This window comes from Scaptodrosophila lebanonensis, unplaced genomic scaffold (assembly GCF_003285725.1).
Source record: "Scaptodrosophila lebanonensis strain 11010-0011.00,11010-0021.00 unplaced genomic scaffold, SlebRS2 tig00000155-arrow-arrow-pilon, whole genome shotgun sequence".
In the NCBI taxonomy this organism is placed as follows: Eukaryota; Metazoa; Arthropoda; class Insecta; order Diptera; family Drosophilidae; genus Scaptodrosophila; species Scaptodrosophila lebanonensis.
The window spans coordinates 295,454-322,314 of record NW_022060594.1 but is presented as its reverse complement, the minus strand read 5'-3'; the positions used below and the strand labels follow the sequence as shown (position 1 = coordinate 322,314).

The 26,861-nt window shown below is 41.5% G+C and overlaps 6 protein-coding genes across 9 annotated transcripts in view; 3 read left to right on the top strand and 3 right to left on the bottom strand.

The window, feature by feature from the left end:
* Positions 1-15,894, bottom strand: part of LOC115629464 (1-phosphatidylinositol 4,5-bisphosphate phosphodiesterase) — an 80,306-nt gene extending 64,412 nt beyond the window's left edge. The window contains exon 1 of one of the 3 annotated variants that reach the window (XM_030525934.1): positions 15,309-15,894. The gene's annotated coding sequence lies outside the window, so the exon portion shown is untranslated. Of the gene's footprint in view, positions 1-6,797; positions 6,815-15,308 lie in introns of those variants that run through there. The other 2 variants (XM_030525932.1, XM_030525933.1) reach the window with 2 other exon arrangements.
* LOC115629466 lies at positions 1,747-4,153 on the top strand. 2 transcript variants are annotated; one of them, XM_030525935.1, is made up of 5 exons: positions 1,747-1,829; positions 1,889-2,367; positions 2,426-2,782; positions 2,853-2,986; positions 3,658-4,153. In XM_030525935.1, the coding sequence occupies exons 2-5, from the start codon at positions 1,903-1,905 to the stop codon at positions 3,905-3,907; spliced, it is 1,206 nt and encodes a 401-aa protein (XP_030381795.1). In that variant the 5' UTR covers positions 1,747-1,829; positions 1,889-1,902; the 3' UTR covers positions 3,908-4,153. The 2 variants fall into 2 exon arrangements, with proteins under 2 accessions (XP_030381795.1, XP_030381796.1); XM_030525936.1 differs by having other exon boundaries at positions 1,752-1,825.
* On the bottom strand, positions 11,082-11,684 carry LOC115629473. The gene has a single exon (XM_030525944.1). The coding sequence runs from the start codon at positions 11,682-11,684 to the stop codon at positions 11,082-11,084; it is 603 nt and encodes a 200-aa protein (XP_030381804.1).
* Positions 15,895-19,195: 3,301 nt separating the features above from the next.
* Positions 19,196-19,690, top strand: LOC115629516 (39S ribosomal protein L33, mitochondrial). Its single transcript, XM_030525997.1, has 3 exons — positions 19,196-19,319; positions 19,382-19,485; positions 19,541-19,690. Exons 1-3 carry the CDS (start codon positions 19,279-19,281, stop codon positions 19,588-19,590), a joined length of 195 nt encoding a protein of 64 aa, XP_030381857.1. The 5' UTR covers positions 19,196-19,278; the 3' UTR covers positions 19,591-19,690.
* A 141-nt stretch (positions 19,691-19,831) lies between these two features.
* Positions 19,832-22,792, bottom strand: LOC115629515 (bifunctional lysine-specific demethylase and histidyl-hydroxylase NO66). The gene is made up of 2 exons (XM_030525996.1): positions 20,970-22,792; positions 19,832-20,907 (listed from the first exon to the last, which is right to left on the bottom strand). The coding sequence occupies exons 1-2, from the start codon at positions 22,677-22,679 to the stop codon at positions 20,149-20,151; spliced, it is 2,469 nt and encodes an 822-aa protein (XP_030381856.1). The 5' UTR covers positions 22,680-22,792; the 3' UTR covers positions 19,832-20,148.
* A 194-nt stretch (positions 22,793-22,986) lies between these two features.
* On the top strand, positions 22,987-26,587 carry LOC115629493 (DNA repair endonuclease XPF). Its single transcript, XM_030525968.1, has 6 exons — positions 22,987-23,268; positions 23,333-23,494; positions 23,554-24,150; positions 24,310-24,464; positions 24,523-25,364; positions 25,516-26,587. Exons 1-6 carry the CDS (start codon positions 23,012-23,014, stop codon positions 26,485-26,487), a joined length of 2,985 nt encoding a protein of 994 aa, XP_030381828.1. The 5' UTR covers positions 22,987-23,011; the 3' UTR covers positions 26,488-26,587.
* Positions 26,588-26,861: the final 274 nt, after the last annotated feature.

Here is a 26,861-nt window from a genome sequence, read left to right as displayed (position 1 = left end):
AACTACTGTCTGGTCTGGTTTTTTTTTTTTTATCAGACGTCGTAGCCCGATGTTCTTTTTTCTTAATTTATTTTGCATAATAAAGCGTTGCAATATTTGCTAACTATATGCTCTTTGTAGGAGTTTTAGTTTTACGATAAGTGTGATCATAAGTGCGTTCAGCTTAACGCCCTATAGAATAGAATAGAATTCCCCAAAAAGCCTACATTTCCTAAACCCTGTAATACAAGTTTTCAGAGTATGCCCAATGAATTTGGATTACTTTGTTCAAAATTCTGGAAAATATAGAGGCTGACATTCACCACCCTTTTATCTTCTTAGCTACATAAAATTATCGGCACTGTCTATATCGTTGTTTACACACAGTTCCTTCATCGATATAGCACATCTTCTCTAGCCTCAGGAAAATGTGAAACCATATACTCCGCACACCTCATCAACTCCAGCATTTTGACTAACTGGAGTAACAATATGAAAATTTTCCGCTACTTGTAACCTTCATTTGTAGGTAATTGCATAACATGTCTGACAAACAGCATCCCCCCTCCCTAACATGGAAGGACAGCCTTGCAAAAAAAAAAAAAAAAATTTCAAAAAATCAGCAGCGATTGTGGCAACAACGGCCGATGCCGTGGCAACCCAGACATCAACTGTCACCGAACAGATTCCATTCCCTTTCCGGCCCCATGGCCCCACGAACAGTTTGTTTGTAAAACGCTCAAATTGTCAAAATGGCGTGCGGCACACTCGCGCATGGGGCAAGAACAACAACAACAACAGCAACAACAATGTCGGTAAGTCAATAATGTAATTTTCTCTTTTGATATTTTGTATTCCTCGTTCGCGTATGGCGCTTCCTTTTGTCAAGCCAACTCTAACACAATCAGTTCAATACTCTGCGAAAAAAAAACAGGATAACACACTCCATCACACTCAGAGCCCGCGATGGGGCAAGGAGGTGCACAGAGACATCATGTTCCATGCGTATCCGTATATAATCTACCTAGGAGGAGTGTTGGAAGATTCCACAGAGCAGACTCGTTCGGGATTTGTATGACTTAAAGGTTCTTTATACAATTATATCTATCTGCCAAAGTCTATATATAGTATGTCTGCTGCGTATATATATCTAGGGAGAATATTGCTGGGCTCTATGATGACTTCTTTTAGTCGATCTAGAAATATCTATTCTGGTTAGAAAGAAGCTGGTCAATAAACTAGACTTGCAGGTTCTTCATATATGATACTTATATGTACCTGGGAAGACTATTGGGGGCTCCATGATGACTTCTTTTAGTCGATCTACAAATATCTTTTCTGGCGCGTTAGTCTAGAAGTTGAGGATTAACAAACTAGCCTTAAGGGTTATTCATATATTATAGTATACTAGTTTATGTACGTAGGAAGAATATTGGCGGACTCTATGATGACTTCTTCTAGTCGATCTAGACATATCTCGCCTGGTGAGTAAATATCGAAGGGTGGTGGTCAACAAACTAGCCCTGCGACTACCTCTATAAAATTATGTAGACCCTGTCTCTTCTGTTGAATAAGTATCGCTTTAAGTACAGCTTTCCAGGTTCCCGTTCTTAGTGGTAAAGCTTTTTCGAGCTTCCCACTCACGGAAGTCGTAGCTGCGAGAACCTTAACACAGCATGCCAGGAAATTTCACTCGTCCGTATCGGAGTTGTCACTCAACAACTTAACGTTCTCTCAGTTTAAAAATTTCTTCAATAGTATTAGGACGCACATTTTCCGGACATTTATATTTTTCGTTGTTACCCAACATTTTGAAGTGTATTATTTCGGTTTTTATATTTTCCCAGTAGGTGGGCAGAACGTCGATTCGCGCTTTTACTGAAAGCTTTACATTTCGTTTCATTTTAAGAACATTACGTCGACATGGCCGTACCTTCAATGGAAATACCCAGCAAGCTGCTAGATGAGGAGGACTTCGATGCGCACGACGAAACAGATGAGCAATTGGTCAGCCTGCTGGAAGCTGGACATCAGTTGCCAGCTATCTTGCACGAGGATAGCAGCATGGAGAGTCCCTTGGAGCAGGGCATGTCCGAGCTGCAACGCATCTTTGAGCAACTGGTGCCCAACAAGCAAACGGGCCGCTCGAGCTTAGCTCGAAGTCCGCATTACTTCTTTGGCACACTGATCGAGGAGCCGAGCGCCGAGGACAAGGTGATTGGTCATGTTTCTGAGCTAGAGGAGGACCAGCTGCCCCAGCCCGAGCTCGATGACCAGACACGCTTCAAAGCAGCAAAATTTTTCAATCTCATGCTGACCAAGCTATGGCGACGAAGGCGCAGCGAAGTATTCGATCTGCACGCCCTGGTGCGCAGATATCAGGAGCTGGTAAGTACAAGGATAATAACGCAATGCATCCATTTCTCAATCGAACACAAAAAATCAGGCCTTCAAGACCCAGAACGAGCTCTTCAAGCGCAACCAATTGATCTGCATGGAGCATCGACGCGGCGAGAACCTGCGCGTGCAGCTCGTCCGAGCAGTCGGCCGGGTCCGGGTCACCTCGAAAACGTGTCGGATCATAGAGGAGCAGTTAATGCAACTGCGCGCCTACGAAAAGGATCTGCAAGCAAAGCTTCAGGAAAAGACGCAGGAATGTGACAATTTTTCAGAGCTCCTGCAATCTTGTAAGACCGAGTTGTTCAGGGAGTTGGCCAAATACCGGCAAACATCTAGCGAACTGGCTCAAGAGCAGCGTAATGCACAAAACTTGGAGATAATCAACACAGAACTGGAAGATGAGGTGAGCCACCATTAGTAGTGCTCTTTAATGGATGATGGAGGATAGTGATTACTAATTCACAATTTTCTAGCTGCTCACACTCAAGGATCGCTTTCAAACGCAGAACGATAAAATGACGGTGGAGTTGACGCGCAAACAGGAGCAATTGGACTCGGCCTATGAGCTGCTTAAAGACTTTGAGGAAGAAGTTGCTGAATTGGAGCTGTAAGCGGTGTGAAGAGTGTCTCTTTTGAGTTTTTATGCTCGGCATTCAAACATAGAATCTATACTATATATATTGGTCTAAATATGTATAACAGACAAAGGGCGTCGTGGCTGTTGTTTTTTCTAGATAGACAACACACATTGATTTGTCCGTCTGTATGAACATCGAGAACTGTTGTGTCAAAATAGTTGGAGATACCAAACTTGGCATATCGATTGCTCATATCCATATGCAGATCAAGTTTATTACCAATCTTATGTCGCCCACTTCTTTTTTTGTCCCTGCCATAAGAACGATCGGTGAGAAAATTGATTTGTCCGTCTGTATGAACATCGAGAACTATTGTGTCAAAATAGTTGGAGATACCAATCTTGGCATATCGATTGCTCATATCCATATGCAGATCAAGTTTATTGCCAATCATATATAGCCCACTTCTTTTTTTGTCCCTGACATGAGAACGATCGGCGAGAAAATCAGTCTATGCGATACGATGTCGTACTCAAAGCTGGTCTTTATAATGCCTCACCAAGTTCTAATTTTTCGTCCGAATCATATATCTGCCGTAGGAATTTTTGTTTTTTAATGGAATAAGGGAGAAAAGCTCTTCTACTCACTGTATTTCGTTCTCTCTCTCTTTCTCCCTCTTACTCTCTCTGTTTCTCAATAGGGAACATACCGAACTGATGCGGTCCAGAGAAAACGAACGGGCCCTGCAGAAGGAGATTGCTGCCTTGAAGAAGGAGATGGGCATGGTGCGCTACGTCTTCTTTTATCGTACGGTTCGCCGTCTATCGGACCTTCCTCGCTACATTTCGGAGCTGTTCGCCACCATTCTGAGCTGTCTGTTTCCGCAGCCAAGCATCAGCTCAGTGCGCTTTTGTATTGCTCTGCTCATCCTGATTGCGGCAATGAACTGAACAGCATTTGCCTTAAAAAGCGGACAAGGGGCATTAGTTGCGTGCCCATTCTATTTACATGGCTATGACTGTCATTTTTTTGGGGTTGTAATTGAATTAACGTACATATATATACTTTATAGTAGGAACATTAAATAGTTTTCATTTGCCGTATACAAAAAATACACAAATCCATCAAAATATCGTGTACTTATAAATTTATAAGTTTGCAAATTTCATAAAAATAATTGCAATTTAAATGAAAAAGGAATGAATTGTTCATCTTTAATACACATATACAAGTAGTATATATAAATACTGTCTACAAGATACTCTTTACTGCTCAAACTGACAAGCTGGTGAGGGGAGTGTTTGTTCATCCTTTTACAGATTTTAAAGAGCACGAAATTGGTGATCGAAATTCGTAAAAGGTATGGGTTGTGATTAACCTTATTTTCGCAGTAAAATAAGATAAGTTTCAAATCATTACATAACATAATTGACATAATTGACTTACGAAACAAGATATGAATGGAACAACTAATTATTTGCATACAGTGCTATTTTATTTGCAAATGGGCATGGAGAAGCAGATAATCCCACAGTTTTAGTTTAAGGTGTGTTGAGTCTGAGATTCAACAACCATTGAATGTAAGTAGTTTTGTCAATACGAGTAGAGTGGTATGATATTTCAGAATAAATTAGACAATCTTCGTTAATGAGTGTTTCTAGAATGTTTCTCCATTTCTAGAACTTCTGAGATAAAAGTGGGCAACAAATGAATAACAAAGCCTGTACAATGGATCAGTAATTTGTCAGGAATAGTTATAGTTTGCGGTCAATGCTCGAACTACTGCTTCCATCTTTAAACTGACGGCCTTCACATCACATGAGAGCCGTGTGCAGATGTCAGCTTGTATACGTATTACAAAAGACTTGCGGTATGGAGAGCTAATCGAATTATATATCGCGTATACGCCACGTTGCGCGCGCACTCGTAATGCAAATTATTGCTCACCACATCGTACCACAGCCACAGAGAGACAGGGAGACAGGCAGACAGGGTGGTGGCAGACAGGGAGGTGGCAGACTGGCAGACAGGCGGACAGGCAGGCAAATTAAATAACGCACGCACGAATGACAACAACGGCAGCAGAAGTACACAACAACAATAACAACAGCAGGAGAGTGGCAGCGGTTGATAGATAGCCAAGTTAATACGCTATAATACGCGCCATAATTGTCGTCATACATACTCGTACATATATACATACATATATATAGTGCATATGTATGTATGTATGTACTCGTATGTATGTTTGTTGTTAAAGGAGCAGCGACCGCAGCGGCCACAAATAATATCTGACATTTGCACATCGTCGACATGGACATCGGACATCGGACACCGGACATCGAAATAGACATCGAAATGGGCATCGCGACATCGGACGACGTCACCAACATTGACGTTGAGGTTGGCGTCAAAGAACCTAGCATCTGCCATTAGCCTAATATAGGCGGCAATCCAATCAGTCGACCGACAGACAGTCAACATACATATAATATAGGTGTAAACCGCAGTGTCGGCATCGCGACCACCGCGCGAACTTTAATTAAACAAAATAATTTGCAATTAGTTGTGTTGTCGGCAACAATGGTCGGCAAGGGCGGCCACAGAAACAGTAACAAGGCAACAGAGCAACAGGGGGAGTGGAAGGAGAACAAAAAAAAAACTATAGCTCTACTAACTTGGCTAAATGAAAATGTGTAATTTAATATGCATGTGCGTTGTCTATTGTCTTTCGGTTCGTGTGCTTTTATTATTTTTTGTTTTGTTTTTTGTTTTTGTTTTCGTTTTTGTTTCAGTTACTGTTTGCTTTTGCGTTTCTGTGGATATGCCCATGAAAAATAAACTAAACACCAAACACCTGTCGGCTATTCGCACTTAATACGTGAGCACAACTATTTGTTTAAACAATAAAATATGCAGCAACCCCATATCTATATCCACATGTATACATATTTTATCAGCACTCCAAGAGGTGTCAGCAAGTTCTATATTAAAATTGATATTCACTGCAAGACCTCATTCTATTTTTTCATGTCCAGGCCCTCTTGTCTATGGCTGTGTGTGTGTGTGCTTGTGTGCCTTACTCCATGTAGATACTCATAACTACCACTATTTTATCATTTAATAACAATAAAGTGCTGTGCTAAGCATATTGATGGATTGTGCATATCTGTGTAATTATTACTTAGAAAGTTTCAGCCATAATATGCACATTTTTTTTGGGTTTTAATTCAGTGGTGGATATTTTATTGTGGGAACATTCTTTCTTACTACAACAACTCTATTTTTATATGCTTTGGGAGGAAACCAAGATAGGTTCAAAAATTCAAAAAAGGTGCAATTGAAGTGATATTTTCAAACTGAAGTTCATGAATATTGGACATTTGTTTTGAAAAACAAGTTTGTTCATTTTTAAGACGATATTCATATTTGGTGTTAATTTTAAATTCTTTGTAGATTGGTAGATAATAGTAACACTTCAGCTAAAAGAGTTTTAATGATGATGCAAACATTCTAATCCCTAAGTAATACAAATTCCTAAATATTGAGCATTTGTGTTTAAAAACAAGTTTGTTTATTCTTAAGACGAAATTCAAATCCATAATTGGTATTTATTTTAAATTCTTTGTAGATTGGTTAATACTATTTCGTTTCAGCCAAACAACACGTTTTGAATGCAAAGTGATTTTTTGTTTTTTTTTTGTATACTTATAGATAAATGTATTTATATGGGGTTTTCCTACAGTGGCCTTTATTTATCGCGTAACTTTCGGATTTAATATTCATTGCATGCGCTATTTGCATAATTATTATTATTTTTTGTGTAACATACATACATACATAAATATTTCTGCAAGGCACAAAAAATGTCAGCAGTTTGACAGGCAGTGTGCTCTACGGTTGTAAGTGCACTGCAAACCCAATTAACACTCTCGCACAGCATGCAAGAATGAGAATTGGTAAGAATCGTCACCTGTGGCTGTATTGATCAGCGCGCTTGCGGTTTAACGCTCTCACTTTCTTGCTCTCTTTGGCAAAGCAAGGCAAACAATGACACCTGCTCTGGTGGCGGCAAAGGCAACGGCAGCGGCAGAAAATATTTATCACTTTTATTTTATTAAATTTCTTTCTAACTGCAAGTTACACGCGGTAATTTGTACTTTGGAGGGGGGAAAAAAAATTAAATGAAAAAATTCACTATTGCGGAAGGCACACAGACGAAAACAATGCCCATTGAAATGAATTTTGATATTTTGTTGTTCACTCTTTTCACGCCTGCCCTCCGCCCATAAACTCAAAACAAACGAAACTGAAAAGCACGTTGCGATATTCTTCACGTTTTACGGCGACGAGTGCGAGTGCGAATGCGGGCTAACGGGCAAAGCCCATCTAAATGACTGACCGACCGCCCAGCTGAGCGACGACTACTACGACGACGACGGCAACAACAACAACAGCAACAATAGCGAGCGTAGCACGCACTGCACTCGTTTATCAAAAAGACTAACGGACAAAAAATATTGTTGGTGTGCAAGAAAGCTGCTCCACCGAGAATGCGGCGCGTACAGTGCGTGGGCGCACTTTAAAGTGTTGCCAATTCAGCCGTTTTCCCGCCAGTTCCGACGACTATTGCGATATTTGTCATCAATTTGTTTCAATTATTTCATGAAGATTTTTGAACCCAAATATGTATCATAGATCAGTCATTGGAATGATGTATCTTTAAATAAGTTTTGTTCAAAAGCCTATTTTAAACAATTTTAATTGGAAATTATTTCAAGAATAGATGGGACATATAAGAAAACTTCATCAATCAATGAATGCGAATGAAAACAACGAACGATCAGATTTTTCAATTCATTTCTAATTGTTCAACTATTTCTAGCTTTTGACTGAAACTCAAGAATTGGCAGCACTGAAACTGTGTGCCCATTCAGAGAGAGAGAGAGAGAGAGAGAGAGAGAGAGAAAGAGGGAGAGAGCGAGCAACAGATCAAAAGAGAGATATAGAGAGAGCAAGAAAGAAAGGGAGAGTGAACAAATGAGCACTTTGCAAATTTGATTATTATACATTGCCATTGAAATGTACATAAATTATGAGAGGGAGAGTGTGAATGTGGGTGTAGGTGTGTGTGTGTGCGTGTGTGTATAAGTACCAATACGTGTGATAGTGCGGGTGCTGCCTTTGTAAAAGCAGCAATTGTTTATTACTGTAGTTTTATTGCAAAACCCCGCCACAGCGAACAAGCCAACCAGCCGAGCAGGCAAACAAATAAACAAACAAACTGAAGAAAATAACAAAACGGCAGCCGCAAAAAATCAACTCATTGTAAAAAGTTTTTCTGTTTTCATTGCTGAGCGCAAATTGTAAAGAGCATGGAGCGATATTGGTAGCCTAAAGTGGGGGAGGTGGGGGAATGGGTTTACAAAGTGGCACTAAAAACTAAAAAAAAAAATATTCTTTTTAAACTGTGGAATACTCTACAAGGTATTACTTTCATGTATTCACTGAATTTTTATAGACATGGTAAGTAGAATAAATAATTTACACGAAAACACAACAAAACTATCGTTAATGTAGGTATACAGATATTTATGTTTTTTTAATCACCACATCATTCAATCATATATAGATCAGATACAGTTTTATGGCCTTCGGAAGTTTTTAATAACCTTAATACATAGGTATTTCCCATTTCCATATCTGAACTAAATCAGGTGAAGACACTATGAGGCAAATCAGGAGTTGTGAAGAATGAATTTATTTATTTAAATTTCTGTATATATGTGTATGTATTCCAGAATTCTTATTATAAGAACTTCGATGGAAATGGAAAATATAAAAACAACACAGCCTAAATGGGATTGTGAAGGTGTGTTAGACCACACATTTTGAGGAGCACTGCAGTGCGACTTAAACTGCGCGAGAGACGAGAGGGATATTTTGCGTTCTTCTAGCGAGACTATTTGTAAATTTTGCCGTTATTTGCCACAATCAGCGACGGATTGTGCGTCATAAGTTATCGGAGAATGTGTGGAATTCTTAAAAATATATGAACATATGGTATTTTCCATCTCACTCCCAGATTATTAGATTCTTATAAGTATCAGAAATGTTTTGAGTAGCAGTGTTGCAAATATTAATATCCGATGTTAGTCTTACCACAGTAAGTTTTAAAACACCCCTTAAATTCCCAGATAAGCAAATATTGTCAGATGAAATCAAGATATTGGAGGGAAGCGATTATTTCTAACATACAGATCTTTATAAAATGCATTCTTGACAACAATTCAACTCATATGTTTCAATTTACGAGTAGTAGTATTACAATTTAAGATTGATCCACGGACTTTAAAGTACTTTGTCGGCTAGTTTTTATTCTGTTTATAGGATTTTAAGGTCAAGTCTATTAAAAGGCCAGTTTTAAATACCAAAACGAAATGCTTATGTGTGAGAATAAACTGGATCCAACACTTTATATACAGTTTTTCAGCACCAATTCACTTTCCCTGGGGCTATTTTGGCTTTTGAACAACCATTCTAGGTATACTGTTGACAGTTGTTCCAATACCAATAATTTGCCCACGTAATAGAAAACTTGCAAAATAGTTGTTATGTAAATACAGATGTGCATTGCAAGTTTTAAAATGGCAATAAGCTGGTTAAACTATTATCCTATTAACGACCAATTGTTCCAATATATGTTACAGTTATACCTTTCAACTGCAGACCTGCATTTATGTATGTTATTGGGTAATATTTAAATATTATGCAAACAGGCGTTTGGACTGGGCTATTTTCTATATTTATTTATGATTTTTATTTTATGAAAATCGTAAGTTTGAATTAAAATGTTCAGTTTTGAAAAGCTAGGAAATGACCAACTGCCACGATATTTAGACTGAAGCAACCAGAAACGACTCAACCAGACTCTAGATGCATCTTGGATTTCGCAGCTTGGGAGTCGCAGAAGTGCCACTGATTGTTAAGACTAAGCCCGCAGCTCTAAAATCAGATAAAAAAAATCAGAATGGCGGACTGGTTCGACGCAGTTTTGGAATCACTTGTTCATTTATGTTTGGAGATCAAATAAGAGTATAGGAAGAATTTGAATTGTTCCTTAAATGTGCGATAACAAAGAGAAAATATGAAGTAAAATGGAGCAAGAAATTATATGGAGTATTGAAGTGCTATGATCGAAACAACAGTCGATATTGCAACAGACTTCTCAATTGAAATGATATACATACTTGATATACTTTTACTATCCATAGAAGTTTAGTCGAACTAACATTCTTGAACTCCTGACCTACCTCAACCACCCCTCTTATTTCTAAATCAGCAGCTTTCAACTTTTAACGTTAATGTTTGCGAAGCCTGTGGTCGATCTACTTGTATATACTATAACTAATTGCTAACTAACTATTGTATAACTATAACTATTGCTAACGATGAAATCAACTTCAATAGAATTCATTACTGATTTCGTCAAAGAAACCAAATGCCTCATTATCGAAATAAAAATGTATGCTGAATTATTCTTGAAATTGTATTGAAATAGGAACATTATACATATATTGCTAACACTAAACTGTAACTATAGAGAGTACAGAGATTCTTAATTTAATGAAGTGTCTGCAGCGCGAAATGAAAAATTAAACTAAACTATTCTTCAAATAATATTGAAACTCAATCGGCATTAAAGAGAATTATTATCTAGGACACATTTTAATTTTGATATATTTTGGATTATCTTGTCTCAGATTTTTCAACCGCGCCCCACCACTGTGCAACAACATCTCTGCCCCTCAGCTTTTGTTCGCCACTTTCATGTGGGTTGGGGTTTCGTGATTGTGTGCGCAAGTAAATTTCATTTAATTTAATATTTTGTTTACATTTTTTATTTATTTACTCGTTTTGTTTACCCCAGCATTTGTCTCTACATACTTATATACACACATATACATAGTACACACACACACACCCACACGCACACACATCCAGTTTTACACTCGTAAAGAGGCGCCGCACAACAGTGTTTAGATTGGTTTGTTTGCAGGCAGCGTTACTGGAAACCAATAAGGAAACCACGGGAGGATTGCCACCGCCAGTCTTCTCCACTCTTCACTGGATAGCCACATTTCCGCCAACGGCGCTGGCCATTGTCTGGCGCCGTCGCTGGCGCTGCATTTGTATGATGCGAATCAAATTCCGCTGCTGGACGGGATTCAAAGTCAGAAAGCCCCGAAAACCCAGCCAAAACGTATGCAAAAAGGGGACAATTCGGGTCAGATGGTGATCGAAGTGGGCGGCCAGGAGGACCCGATTGAGCGCCACAATCGAGAGGACCATTGTGCTGAGCCAACAGCACAAAGTCTCCAACAGCTCGCGCCACACACTTGCCGCTGGCATGAAGAGAAAGTTGCACAGGAGATGAATCACCAGACTGACGTTGCTATCCATGGAGCACCAAATAACATTTCCCGAAAGCTCCATCAACATCAAAGAGACCCCAGTCTCGACAGCCAGATGAGCCCGAACGGGCAGAAAATGCAGTTGCCTTAGACGCAGATCCATTTGCCACAAAAGGCAGGTGGTGGCCAGAATGAAGATCCAGCGCGCCTGCAGGTGCAACGCATTGGAGCACAGCTCCAATGGCGTCTCAATAAAGATGGGCTTCTGATTTAAATACAGCACAAGAGCCAAAATAATTGCCAATTTATGCATTATTTCTTTGCGTATGTGTGTGTGTGTGCGTTTCTCAAAATTTCGCTCGCGCTGCGCCAAGATGACGATTTAAAAAGTAAGCCGTGATTGAAATTTTTTATAATTCTCGAAAAGGGTGTGCAATTTTGTAAAAAAAAAATAAGAGTTCAACAACAGTAAAAACGACTAAAAATTTGATAATACTGATCGGACTGCTCCGTTCCCTTAACATCTAATATTCATTCGATTTTGAACCAATCTCCGATTACTTTAACTATTATTAATCTCCAGGGACTGTAATTATTATAAAAATGAAAAAAATTGTTTATTTTTAATTTTTTTCATTCTCTCACAATATAATGATTAATTATGAGTTATATTTTACAACTCAACAGAAATTCATTATTTTGAGCAAAACAATAAAACTGATAAAATAATGATTATTCTTTAAATTTTATTTTTTTTCCAAAAATAAAAGTCAAGCCGTAATTTTGCCTTTTTCATAAGGCATAAATATCCCTAAATAAATAATTTCAAAACTTTTCATTTCGAATCAAGATCATTTTCGAATTATTGGAAATACAAGTATGCTTGCAACTATATGGACTTGTGAAGATCTGGTTTGTTTGGGAATTCGTTTTTAGAAGCCGAGAAAAAAGTAAAAGTATGAATTAGAGAATAGAGAAGACGTTCAAATACTATCAGTAACGACTTTTCACTTCTTCTTCTCTCTCCCTTCTTCTCAGTTAATTAGACCAAATCCCCTCAAAGCCGACAATAGACAACCTAAAACTACTCATAAGCCTAATCATATTACAAGATATATAATACACATAAATAAAACATATGTATAGCTGAAGAAGGCCCTATTAGCCAGGCTACAAGCTTTTAGCTAGCGCTCTTCAAATAAATAAAATATTTTGGTTATTTTGGTACAAAATACGAATGAAATACATACAGCTGTGCTCAAAATAATAGTAGTGCTTTCATAAAAATTTAGTTCGTTCAAAAAATGTATGAAATGGTGATTTAATAAACTTAAAATAATTTGTATTGTTAAGTATGGTATATTAACAAGTAAATTATAAAGAAATAATAACAAATTCTGGTCATATAACAATTTAAATAATTTTTTTTCCAAAACTTCATTAATTTGGTCGCTCAAAATAATAGTAGTGTTTCATTTGTTGGCCTCTTACTTGTCCCAACTGATCCAAATAATACGGTTATTATTTTAATTACTCATATTAGGACTTTCTAAATAATATTAGTATTTTGTAGCATAGCCATCGTGTGCAAAAACTACAGCACATCGCTTTGGCATGGAGTCCACGGGATTGTGACATCTTTGAGAAGGAATGGAGCTCCAAGCATGTCTAGCTGGTCCCCAAACCTATTCAAAATTAGTTGGTTTACTCTTGGCAACTTCCTTCTTTACATCGTACCATAAATTCTCAATCGGGTTGAGATCTGGAGACTGTGCCGGCCATTCTAGTACATTGATCCTGTTAGTTTGAAACCATTGTTTGGCAACATTACTTGTGTGCTTCGGATCATTTTCCCGCTGGAATACCCAAATCAGTGGCATTTCATCAATGGCATATGGCAGCATAATATTCTGCATTATATGCACATAAAGGTGGCGATCCATGACATTCCGGAGCCAATATAAGGCCCCGTGCCGTAATATGAAAAACTGGCTCATATCATAATACGAGCTCCTCCGTGTTTTACGGTTTTCGTGGTGAATCGAGGGTGCCATTCAGTGTTTAGTGGCCGCCTAACATACTGATGAGACCCAGTTCCACCATAAAGCGTGATTTTCGATTCATCTGACCACAAAATGTTTCTCCATTACTGCACTGGCCAATCAATGTGGTCTTGTGCAAATTTAATTCGTCTTGCCAGATGTTTTTTTGTGAGAAGGGGCACTTTCCTTGGACTCCGAGCTGCCATATTATTTTGCAGTAGGCATCTCCGTATTATTTGTGTACTAGTATGGAGATTTAATTCATCTCTTATATCGGTAGAGCTCGCAAATGGGTTCTGCCTAAAGTATCTCACTACAAGGGTCGCCAATTTATCTGACATAGCGCGAGGTCTTCCACGTGCTTAGGGGCCTGGGATAAATTTTATACCATTACACACCGTTGTAGGAGGACAACCTACTATATTTTGGACTTCATTGTAAGTTTTTCCCTCAGATATCAATTTTTGAATGAGTGCACGTCGTTCAGGAGCGCAGTGCTTGGCTCTACCCATTTCAGAAAGAAAAAACAAACTAAAATGTGTATTGGAAACTATTGTAAGCTATTAAAAAATAATAGAACTTACTATTAGCAACTTTTCGTGAGCTTAAGGAGCGACACACTTAATATTTTTGAAATGTTTGTGCAAGCACTACTATTATTTTGAGCGCGTAGAATAGGGACTAGCTGTGGAAAATGCAAATAACAACAACAACAAGTGCACAAAAAGCTAAAGTAAAGCGTCATTTTATTGTGCTCTTGTTGTAGATCACATAGGTAGAAAGAAAGGATTAAAAATGAAAGGAAACACAAAAATGCGAACGGTAGAACGTAGTGAAAAATATCACTACTATTATTTTGAGCACAACTGTACATATGCCCCGACATATTGCCACACTAATCCCACGATCTGGGGCTATAATTTTCATAGGTAATAATTAGTGAAAATTTGAGGGAATTTGTGGCAAACAATTGCATTTTTTGTTGCTGTTGTTTGTAAAACATCTAAATAGTAGATGGGTCTCAGGCAATTATTCGTTCAGTCAGTCAGTCAGTGAGTCGAGCAGGCCGTATACCCGTATATTTTGTTTCTTGAGACCCGGATACTGAGCTCGATGCTATTTCTGGAACAATCACTCCAGCGGCCGCTCTCTCACACTCACACTCAATCTCAATCTCAATCTCCATCTCTGGTAACTCTTTGGTGTTTGTGTTTGTGTGGGAGTGAGGAAAAAAAAAAAAAAACAAAAATGTAGACTGCAGCCGTAGCCATAACCGTAGCTGTAGCAGTGCCAGTAACAGTAAATTCAAGGCCAACAGCGAGTCCTTGCCCGGTGCCAGACTTGCGCTGTTTGGGGCTGTGGAGTCTAGTGATGTTGGCATTGGCATTGGCGGTGTTGCTACTGGTGGTGGGCTGCACTGTCAGTTGTCATGGAATTTGAACATCAACTAGAGTCCATGCTTGCAAATGCACAACTTTTGCGAACTACACTGCACAAAAAATAATAAAAAAAATAAAACCAAAAAGTGGGGGGAGCGGGGGGGGGGAGGGCGATGCTGCAACTGCAGCTGACAGGCTGCGTAGGCGTAGGACACAGACACGAACACGAACACGGCTAGGGACAGGGACTTGCTCATGGCCAAGGACGTATGCGCAGGCAATGGGCGCTTTAATTAGTTTATTTAAATAATTTTTGTACTATATGCCAAGTGGTGGTGTTTGGCGGGGCGCGCCTAAAGGCAGGCAACGAAAAATTGAATTCTGCATTTAGACACACGCACACACACCCACACACACACAGAGGAACACACGCAACAGCGAGACATACGGACGGATGGACGAGCGCACGGACGGACGGAGAGACAAATATACATATGCAGATGCTTTTATGCTTACGCAGCAGAGTCTCCAATGCTTGTCCGGCGCTGTCGGCGCTCTTCCTGCTGCTGAATAATGCCCAAAAATTGTTGTTGGCTGTGGGGGCAGGTCTCTGTTGTGGTTGTGGCTTTTGTTTATATTTTTGTTTGGTCCACGCACTTTAATTCACCTCTTTTTCTTGCTTAGCCACTCCTCCTGATATTGTTGTTGTTGTTGTTGTTGTTAATATAACTCTTGTTGTTTTTGTTGTACAGTTAAAACACACGAAAAAAAATGTGCAAAAAAATGTGTCGCTTGGTTTTATTTACACGCGCCACGCGAAAACGAAACACAAACGAAAACAACAAACTTGCCACAGCGTTGCTGAGTCGCGTTCTTGGTTGTTTGTTGTTGCTGCTGCAATTGCTTATTACTATTGTTGTTGTGGTTGTTATTGTTTTTTGTTGCTTGTTTGTTTTTTTTGCAATGCAGAACAAGAAATGCGCTTAGATTTAGATTATGTTCCTCTCTAATTCGAATCTATTTCTTTTGCCTCTTCTTCTTCCATCAGCTACCAACTTTTTTTGTGTACTTTCGTTTGGCGTCGGCTGCGCAGCTCCGTCTATCTTGCATCCGCCTCGCACGAGTGTTGTTGGTGAACTGAACTTGGCTAGCACCGCGCAGCTGTAAGCAAAACACATGCAATTACGCGGCCCAACAGGCCGTGGGCTGCAGGGTGCGTCGGTGCGACGGCGAAGCGAGGCGAAGAGGCAACTTTATAGGCGGCGGGCACGGTCCACATAGAGCAGGTATGGCATTCAAAGCCTGCAACTTTTTCACTCCCACTGCGCACTGTGATGTGTCGTCACAATCTCTCTCTCTCTCTCTCTCTCATTCTCCTGCTATAATGCACGCTTTTCCACAATGGCGTGTTTTTGGACAAGTGGCAGCACTGTTTGTATCGGGCGAAATATGAACATCCAACACCAAGGAACTGCCTACATTTTCAAGCTATTTAAAAGCTAATTCTGAATAATATCATTAGCTAAATTAATTTTTTTTATAACTTCATGCACTCTTTTTATATAAAAAATATATATGTAGCAACAAACTGTATTGTTGGTGCAAAAAAATTAAGCAACTATTTATAAATGGCAGCAAACATTATCAGGCATGTTTACAAGTTCGGTCAAGCTATTTGGTATTTATGGTATTTCTGTTTTTATTGGATCTAGTGTTCCATTAATGTTATATTATCCACTTTTGGAAACCAAATAGTAGGGCAGGTTTTTTTTATTGTGACGTCACACGACGAGAACACAAAATACCGGACCTGCGCACTGTGAAACCTTCTAGCGTTTTTTTTTTGTACCGTAGGCGGTGAGAGCAGCGGTAACGTCAAAGCTAACATCGACGTCTTCAGTCGTTGGGGTCCGCCGCCCTCTGCCCACAGCCAACAACCCACTGCCCAAAGGCAGCCGGCGCAGGCGTCGACGTCGATGAGGATGACGTTGTTGAGTTTGCCAGAAAAGCTTATTTTTTGCTGATATATATTAGCTACAGCCCTGTACGCGCCACACAAAAAGCTCTACAAGTGCGCGCTTCGAGCGTCCGTGTGTTCTGCTCACACAGACTGGGTCCGCCAAATGGGTGCACTAGGCTTCAAGTGATATTTTTTTTTTATGCATTTATATAAACGGATTTCCCTTTCAGAAGGCGGAACGACATTTTAAAAAGCATACTAATAGAATAGAATCCGGACTTAGGAGAATACTTTCCTTATAAAATATAATCAAAACAGAAATTTGCTAACGGCCAAGAAAACGGGAAATAAATAAAAGCTGGTTTTGTATTAACGGTTTGTGAGTCAATAGTTTCCACTGCTTGGTCATTGGATAGTTTATGTTTACTTATTTGTTACCAAGGTATGGGTGTAGCATCTGAAGAGGAACTACAAAGTTTTCACATTTTGATATATTTTATTTAATTTGTTTTAGTTTAACATTCCGAAATAAAATTTTAGTGTCATGTGCAATTTTTATTAAACAACAAATTATTCCCTAAATTAATATGTTTTTTGTTATTTAAATACTCAAGCTTTAAAAAAAGGATATCTATATTAAATATTATACGCTTTCATAAGTTTTAAGAGTCAGGACGTTCTTATTCGCACGAATTGTATTGTATTGTCGTAGGACCGTTATCAAGCACGTATGTGTGTATGTATGGCTGTATGCAATAGGTTTGAAATGCTTGTTTGGCTTCCAAAGCTGACGCAAAGCTTAAACGGCGACAACAACAACAGCAAGAACAACAACAATCAGAAAGTCAGAAAGGAAATGTGCATCCAAGGCGCAAACGATTGCCGCCTCATAACGCAAGTGCGAGTAAAAAGCCCTTCCATGTAGGGGGGGTGTGCTTTAGGCATTAGTGTTGAGCAACGGCGAATGTACGCGTTATTACCGTTGGCTTGTGTAACGACAAACAAAATGCGGAATTTGCAGTTTTTCCTAATGCCGAGGAACAATGTCAAGGGAAACTCTTATATGCGTTGTTCTCCTCGATATGTTATGGGGCCTCTAATGTAGTATGTAATGTGTTCGTATTGATTTTAAAATTATAAAAACTATGAATCACAACCAAACCAATTTTTACTGGTAATCGTTGGGAATTGTTTAGGAAAACCAATCTTTACTTACTGTTATAGTACATGGAAATGAATGTCAATTTGTATGGGTTACGGATTTATAATATTGCAAAAGAAATCAGTATTTAAACGAAACTAATAGGTTTTCATAACATTTTCAAATTTTAAATTATAAAAACGCCTATTTCTATGATTTGAATTCATTTCCTAAGAACCCCCCTAAAAAAATTTCAAAAACAGCCAATCAATACTTTAAGCTATATCTAGAATTAAGGCCAATAGGCCCAGCTCCGGCAGGGAGTACCCAGATGACTCCTTCATAAAGCGGTTTCAAAAGAACTGTACTTGAAATTATTTGAAAAGTTTTACATTAACAATTTCTAAGTATTATAAGCAGCTGTAATTAAAATTTAGCGGGTGTTATCATTTCAATACAAAGTGACATAAATTTTGAAATGCATAGCACATTCAAATAAACGGTCCCTTACATAGAAAATTGAATAAACAATGCCAAAGTGAACGACATGGCCTTCATTTCATGCGCACTACAAATGCTGCAGAAGTGCTTGAAAGATTTGAGGCGGAAAAAATATTTAAGCTTTATTTAAGGTTGGGCTAATGAATAGAGGGCTCTTGGCCGTCTCCCCCTGGTTGACCCTGACATTGAGCTTGGCGCTACATTACTTGGTTTTCATTTAATTTAATTTGCAACAGCTTAAGCTATTTAACGACCACCGCCACAAAACGGAAACGGAAAGCAAAACCACCCATTGCCAGTATACCGGGTCGGAAATTTAGTTACGTATGTGCTCAAACATACATATGTATATACACACGTACATTGTCTATATGTAGTACTTACGTACTAACAAAGATGTAGTATATTTGTCCAATTATCCAAGGGCACGGCAATGTGACTGATTGTGAACCACGTTGCGGCATTGTTTGTGAGGAACTTATAAGTGTGGAATTAAATTTAAGCGGACTTAGACTTGTTGTTCCAAGGGCTTAACCCTAAAAGCTGGATTCATGCATCTTTTGTGGGCCGCTTAGGGAATTTCATGTGGCAGACATGAAATGCATGAGAACAATGCAGTCAATGTCACAATCAAGGTAATAAAAAACGCAAATTTAAACAATTTTGAGCACAGAACTTGAAGCAAAGAAATAAGATGCCTTTTTGTTATAAATTTAGCCGTTATTTTTATTTTTATGTGATTTTTCCAACACCTAATAACTGACGCAGCTACTCACGTTGCACAACACTTCATCGCGGCAACCATCAGCTGTTTCTGCTTGCACAATATTCTCGCGCACATTTATTTTATTTGGTGGCGAATTGCTTTAATTTACTGAAACAAAATGCGTTTAACAAACGTGCTGCTGAAGAAAGTGAAAAGCAAGTAAGTTTTTGGCCATATACGAGCATTTCTAGCTCTATTAAATACCTCAAATACCTCCACAGGCGTATTATGGTTGTGCTGGAAAGCGCAGTCAGTGGGCATAAGTTTAATATGTTCCGCGACCGCTTGGCCGATAAAATCGAATTGATTCGCTTCGACCCATATAGTAAGTATAAAAAGCAATCAGCTAGCAGCTATAACAATATTCACTCGCTTTGCAGTTCAACAGGATAGTTTGTATCGCGAGCGCAAAAAGATTCGTAGCGCCTGAGGAGAGGTGCTAAGTGGAACATTTGTTTTTTTTCTTTTCATGTTGCTTTAAATATTTAGTCAATAAATACTATTTGTATATCAAATCAAGTAAAGTCAAAGTTCAGCATTAACTTATTCGGTTGTAAAGAAAAAACAGCGCATGTGTCATGTCATAAAAGTCGAGATCCCCAAAATATTACGAGTAAAATAAACCTTAACATGAGGGAGGGAACTTGAAATTGAGAAAAGCACAGGAAGCATTAGATTGGAGGTATTTTCTTTTACATACGTATTTATTAAATCACAATATCTTACTGGCAAACATAGGTAGACATACTTATAATTTGGTCCTTAGCAGAGATTGCTAGACCTACAATAAATGAATGATTCTAGTGCAACGAAAGCCTCAACGCTGAGCACGAAATTACTTGAACGTTTCGTGAGCAGAGACTTGGCTGCACAAAAAATAAAAAAAAAACAGAACGTAAACTTAATATCTAGTCAGCGCAATCTCTCACGGTTTATTTAGTATTCTTTTTTGGGTATAAGGGATCAACTCCTGGGAGCTTGCCAAGAGCTATTTAAATGGCTTCTCGGTCATTAGGAGGCCGCGTTCCCAGAGTGCTGTAGCGACCTCGACGCGTCGTTCGGAGCTGCGCATCGGTAGCTGTCCAATACTGATGTAACCGGGATAGGCACGCATAAGCATCTCAATGGCTGCGGCCTCTGTGGGCTCGATTTCCATGAAATTGGCATCGTATTTGCAAAACTCAACTGCATTTTCTACGTAATAATAAACACGCAGGGCGCCCTCATCGGCAACCAGACGCAGAATGTTGGCGCGCAGCAGACGTACGTTATGGGAGTCGGTCAACTCATAGTCACATAAGCACTTGCCATGCGAATCTGTGGTGTTGCGTGACCCAAACACTGTGCGCTTCAATTCCTCCGGCAGCACGGTGGGAGGCAATGCCTCGTGCTGGAAACGCTTGGCCAGCTGATCAACAGCCGCATCAATCTGGGCAGGGCTTGGCATCAAGTACTTGCTTACCAAGTGCTGCACATTGGCTACAAGTTCTGTGCGCTCCCTCGTCTGGACGTCGCCATTGGCCAGTCCCAGATGCTTCCAGGTGTGCAGCGGCAGACCGCGACGCATATTCACGTGGTGCTTAATGGACCGCTGCAGCACAATCGGCATCAAGTTCTCAAGCAAGTCGGCATAAGCCTGCTTTTGATAAACACTGAGCGTTATGTGCAGCGAGTAGTTGTTGTCTTCGGTGACTGCCTGATGCACCGTGCCACGTGGAAAATAGAGCACATCGCCCGGTTCTAGTATCTGCAGGAGAAGGAACATTTACCATAAAAGTTTTTGACATTCCAATTAATTTGAATACTAACCTCATCATAGATGGGAGCACCTAGCTGGCTCTGTTCAAAATTGCCAGAGGAGGTACGTGCGAGTACATCAGAATTTTTAATTGGAGAGTAAAGACGCCAGCGCTTGCGTCCCTCCACTTGCAGCACAAAGGCCTCAATGTCATCGTAGTGTGGAGCAAAGCCCTGACTATTTGGCGGCGTCAGATAGACATTGGCACCGACAAGGCAATGGAAGTACTCTTGCATCTTGCTGCAGAGCTCGCGCAAGCCACTCAAATAGGTGGACGGATTCAGGATGCGCACGCTACAGCCTTCGCCATAATATCCCCAGACAGCGGGCGGCATAGCACGACCCTCTGGATTGTGGGTCTGACGCACTCCATTCGTGTAGGAAGTCACATCAATGTTCGTGGTGAATTCCAAATGGTGGCGTATGAGCATCTCATCGATGAGTTTGAACGAAATTAGCTTTGAGAAGTATTTAACATCCTTTCGTTTCACGTGGCAGGCATTCTGTTCCCAATATTTGGCAAAGAAGGCTTCTGGAAGCAAAGGATTTACTACCCAGAAGAACATACGCTTGCCCTCCTCAATGCTATTCTGCTTGTGAACCTCGGGTCGCTCATTAAAGGCAGCGATTTGCGCCGAGTTCGCTTTTTCGGGAGCAACCTTTTTGCGATTCGTAAGCGATTTCGCACCGGCATTCTTGTTAGCATGGGAGGAGGTCGGGGCGGTGGTCTTCTTTGTGCTTTCAGATGTAGTGGCGGAATTCCTTTTGACCGGTATTGGGCATGATCTAGGAGCCGACTGCGATTTGGATACCTTTGGTGGTAGTGGACAGGATTTGGGGTTGCGCAACAGCGGACAGGACTTCTCTGTGCCCAAGGCAATGGTTTTGCGGCGTTCTGAAGTTCCATTGACTGACGGCTTTGGCTCTTGAGCTGGCAGGGAGTTCCGCTTCATCTGTTTGGCCGGCTTATTGTTGTTCAAGTCGTCGTCATTATTGCCGCCTGCGGCTGTACTCTGACGCTTTTGTGCCGTTGATTTTGGAGCTGCTTTTTGTCTGACTGGCTTTGGGTTGACCACAGCAGGGCTCGATTGGCTACTTTCGCCGCTAGTATTATAACTATTCATTGTGTACTCCTCGCTGAAGGCATCACTATCCGTTTCACCAGAGCTATCATCATCGTCGTCGTCGTCATCATCGTCGTTGCTGTCATCCTCATCGTCATCGCTATCATCATCATCGTCGTCGCTATCACCATCATCAGATGACTGAGCACTGTCTTGCTCTTCGTCACTGTCGTCGCTGTCATTGGTGTGGGACTCATCGCCATCGCTGCTATCCTCATTGCTAGACCCATCATCGTTGCAGCTCCCGGTATCCTCTTCGCTACTGGCAGTGCAGCTGCTCCCGTCGTTGTCCACAGGCCCAAGTTGCTCCGCCAAATATGCCTCCAGTTTTTGTTTCTTTTGATTCTGTGACTTGCTTAATGGTTTTCCATCTTTGTAAAGTTCATCGATCAATTTATCCATATTAGTCGGATTAAAACTTTCATTTTCTTGTGGAGCCGCTTTTCGGCTCCCTTTGCTGTTTTTGGAACGAACGCCATTTTGAAGGGCAGTTTTTGGGCGCGCGGTAGCTCCTTTCTTAACGGCACCGGAGCCGCTCCCGTTACTTTTGATGCGTCCATTCGCTTTGGGTTTGTTATAGGCTGCGAATGCAGACATATTAATAGTTGGTTTATTAATTATTTATTTAGTGACTGGCTATCTCGAAACTCGCTTTGTTCTAATGACCGTAAAATTCCGGAATAAGAACTATAACTTTATGGCGGCCTTAAGAAACAGTGCCTTGCCACTCGCACGTGCTTGGCATTTGATTGTGAGAACGACGTTGCCAGACCGATAAATGTGCGCGGTTTGTCGATAACAAAAAATAGCTATCAGCTGACGATTGGACAAAGTATCGATACACAAGGAAATAATAAGTGCGCGCGGACAGAGGGAAGTCAAAACACAAAACGACCGGCTTTTGAGAGGAATTCCTGTTTCGCTGGAAGATGGAAGATGACAACGAAAATAATGCAGCAGCGGCGGAAATTATTGAGCAGGGGAATAAGTTATTGGCCAACAGTGTAACTGCAGAAGAGCAGGATGCTGAGGCGGTGGCAGCTGCGGAGCAGGAGGAGGATAAGGAATTGGCCAACATTGTAACGGCAGAGGAGTATTTGATGCGCAAGGATGTTGTTCTCTTGGAATATGAAAAACAAATGTTTCTAGACCTGGTCTATGCAGATGGCTTGCTCGTATGCGCCAAGTAAGTGTGGTGAGCAGTAAATCAAGTTGACCGAACTTCTAATCAGACATGCAAAAATTTACAGAGGTCTAACCTACGAGCGCGTCTTGCTCAACATATTTAAGGTGTACAGCGATGCTGGAAACCTGTTGCTGGTCGTCAACAGCTCCGATTGGGAGGAACAGTATTATAAATCGAAACTGGACAAAAAATATGTGCATGAAGTGGCCACAACAGCCACAGAGCGGTAAGTGCGCAGTATTTATGGCTTTCACGCACTTCTGATAATGTTTTGGTGTGTTGCAGCGAACGCGTCTACCTTGAAGGCGGCATACAGTTCATTAGCACGCGCATTCTTGTGGTGGATCTTCTCAAGATGCGCATACCCATCGAACTAATTACTGGGATTATTGTGCTGCGCGCCCACAAAATCATTGAGAGCTGTCAGGAGGCGTTTGCACTGCGTCTGTTTCGCGAACACAATAAGACAGGATTCATTAAGGCCTTCTCGAGCAGTGCCGAGGCCTTCACCATTGGTTATGCCCATATCGAGCGCACCATGCGTAATCTCTTTGTAAAGCATCTGTTCATCTGGCCGCGTTTCCATGCCACAGTGCGTGCGGCTCTTCAGCCTTGGCAGGCGAAAACCCACGAGTTGCATGTACCCCTCACGCAAAATATATCGCACATACAGACCCACATACTGGACATAATGAATTATCTCGTGCGCGAAATAAAGCGCATCAATCGCACCGTCGACTTGGAAGCGGTCACTGTGGAAAATTGTGTGACCAAGAAGTTTCACAAGATCCTGCAGGCGCAGCTAGATTGCATTTGGCATCAGCTGAATTCGCAAACGAAACTGATTGTAGCAGATCTTAAGATCTTGCGAAGTCTCATGATGTGAGTATTGGTTTTTTTTCACAAGTAGTTGGCTGGCTATAGTTTGCAGATCTGACCACGCCAACTCTCATTTAAGAAGTCTTTTAAGATATCTTTGAGTAGTGAACAATAGTTATCCCAATTGTATTTGCACTCGTCTAATTGTGTGTTCACTTTCAGCTCCACCATGTACCACGATTCTGTGAGCGCTTATGCGCTTATGAAGCGCTACCGCAGCAAGGAGTATGCACTCAGCAACTCGGGTTGGACCCTGCTTGATGCCGCCGAACAAATCTTTAATCTGTCCAAGCAGCGAGTATACAATGGGCAGCAGGGTGAGTGTGTGCCGACATCATTTTAAAGGTACAAGCAACTTAACTTTCATTTCTATAGAATTCGAACCGGAACCCTGCCCTAAATGGGCACCGCTAAGAACACTGCTGCATAAGGAAATTCCCGAGCACATGAAGAAGGTACGTGGCTGCCATAACTCGGAGCAGCCCAAGGTCCTCATATTATGCCAGGACGCACGCACCTGCTTTCAGTTGAAACAGTATCTGACTCAGGGCGGTGCGCGTTTCCTCTTTCAACAGGCTCTACGGCATGAGGTGCCCGTGGGCAAGCTGAGCGCCCACTATGCGCGCGATAGTCAGCAAACGACAGCCGCCAGCGAGGAGATAAAGCCAAGGAGTGAGGGAGTGGATGCGACATCAAAAGTTTTAATTTCAGCGCCAGAGCCGCCAGCAACAGATGAACTCTCCCAGCTGCTGAGTGGCATAGACTCCGGGGATGACTTGCTCGAGGGCCAGCACTTTCAGGATAGCTACATGTTGACAATGACGCAAGTATCGCAGACTGCCGACGCATTGCAAGAGACGGCAAATGATTCCATTTTTGAAAGCTTTCCGGAGCTGGAGCAAATGGATATATCGGCGGCGGTGGCCGCTCAAAATCAACCATGCATTTGCCTGCAAACTTTTAAAACGGATCGCGAGGGGGCCATGGCCCTGGAGCACATTCTGGAGCAGCTACAGCCTCATTATGTGGTCATGTACAACATGGACGTGACGGCCATACGTCAGCTAGAAGTGCATGAGGCGCGTTGCCAGCGTGTGGAGCGGGACCGAATGACAATCTATATCTTAATGCATCCGCGCACCGTCGAGGAACAGTCATACCTCACCAGCCTGAGGCGGGAGAAGGCGGCCTTTGAGCTGATTATTGAGACAAAGAGCGTAAGTAGCTGGCCAAGTCAGGATAAATAACAACCTAATTCGTAAAAGGAGCTAGAAGACTAAGTCACGCAATAGTTGATGTACCATACAGTTGATTTTCTTTGATTTTCACGTAACGATGTAATGACACTCATCCTTTTTTAATCCACAGAAAATGGTCATACCCGAGTATCAAGATGGCAAGACCGACGAGGCATTTATACTCTATAAGCGATATGACGATGAGACGACGGTGGAGGCGGCAAATGAAAAGAGTCGCCAGGCGGGTGGCCAACAGTCCAGCACCTGTGTAACGCCCCGGGTTATTGTGGATATGCGTGAGTTCCGTTCGGATCTGCCGTGTCTCATACACAAGCGTGGCCTGGAGGTTGTGCCCGTCACCATTTCAATTGGGGATTACATTCTAACGCCGGAGATGTGTGTGGAGCGTAAATCGATATCGGATCTGATCGGCTCCCTCAATTCGGGCCGTCTCTACAATCAGTGTATCCAGATGCAGCGTTACTATGCCAAACCCGTTCTACTCATCGAGTTCGATCAGAATCGACCCTTCCATTTGCAGGGCAAGTTCATGTTGTCCCAACAGACGACGGCCACAAACGCGGACATCATGCAGAAGCTTCAGCTCCTCACTCTGCACTTTCCCAAGCTACGTTTAATCTGGTCGCCCAGTCCGTATGCCACGGCCCAGTTGTTTGAGGAGCTGAAGTCGGGAAAACCGGAGCCCGATGCCCAACTGGCTGCCTCGCTGGGCAGTGATGAGGCCGCCATGGGCGTGGGCGAGCAGCTCCATTACAACGCGCCCATCTATGACTTTCTGTTGCGCTTGCCCGGCATCGACACTCGCAATGTCCATGGGCTGATGCGACATGGCGGCAATTTGCGTCAGCTGCTGCAACGGACGCAGGCGGAGCTGGCGGATATGTTGCAGTCGCAGGAGAGCGGAAGAATGCTGTGGGATAGCCTTCATGTTACGCATCTGCCCGATAAGGACGAGGTGTCCGGTTCAGCTGGCCTGTTGGCCGCAGGCAAGCAGCTCGGTCCCAATGCTCACAATCGCTTTAGGAAGGCGGCTGCAGCATCCTCGTCCAGAGGCGCATTTGCGCGTCGGGGCCGCCACTGATGCGAAAGTTTAATTTGTTCTCCTGTTTTTTTATTTTTTATTTTACATTAAAGTCCAGCAAGTCTGGAGCTGCTCTGACAAAGTGCAGAGTAAACAAGAAGCATGAAATTATGAAATTTTTAAACGCAGCAATTAACTTTGATGTGAATTAACATTCGCATTGGCGGAGTTCGAGTTCGTCTGGCCAGCCTCATTCGATATGCAACCGGGGACAGCAGCCGTCCGATTAATTAATATGCAACCATCGTGGAGGGAGTGGGTGGATGTGCTGGCTGGCTGGTGTGCTGAGCGGACCTTTGGGGTGCAATTTGATGCGCTCAAAAATCAATTTCAATTAATTTTTAATTGTCGCCTTTTTCCTCCTTGTTCCTCCT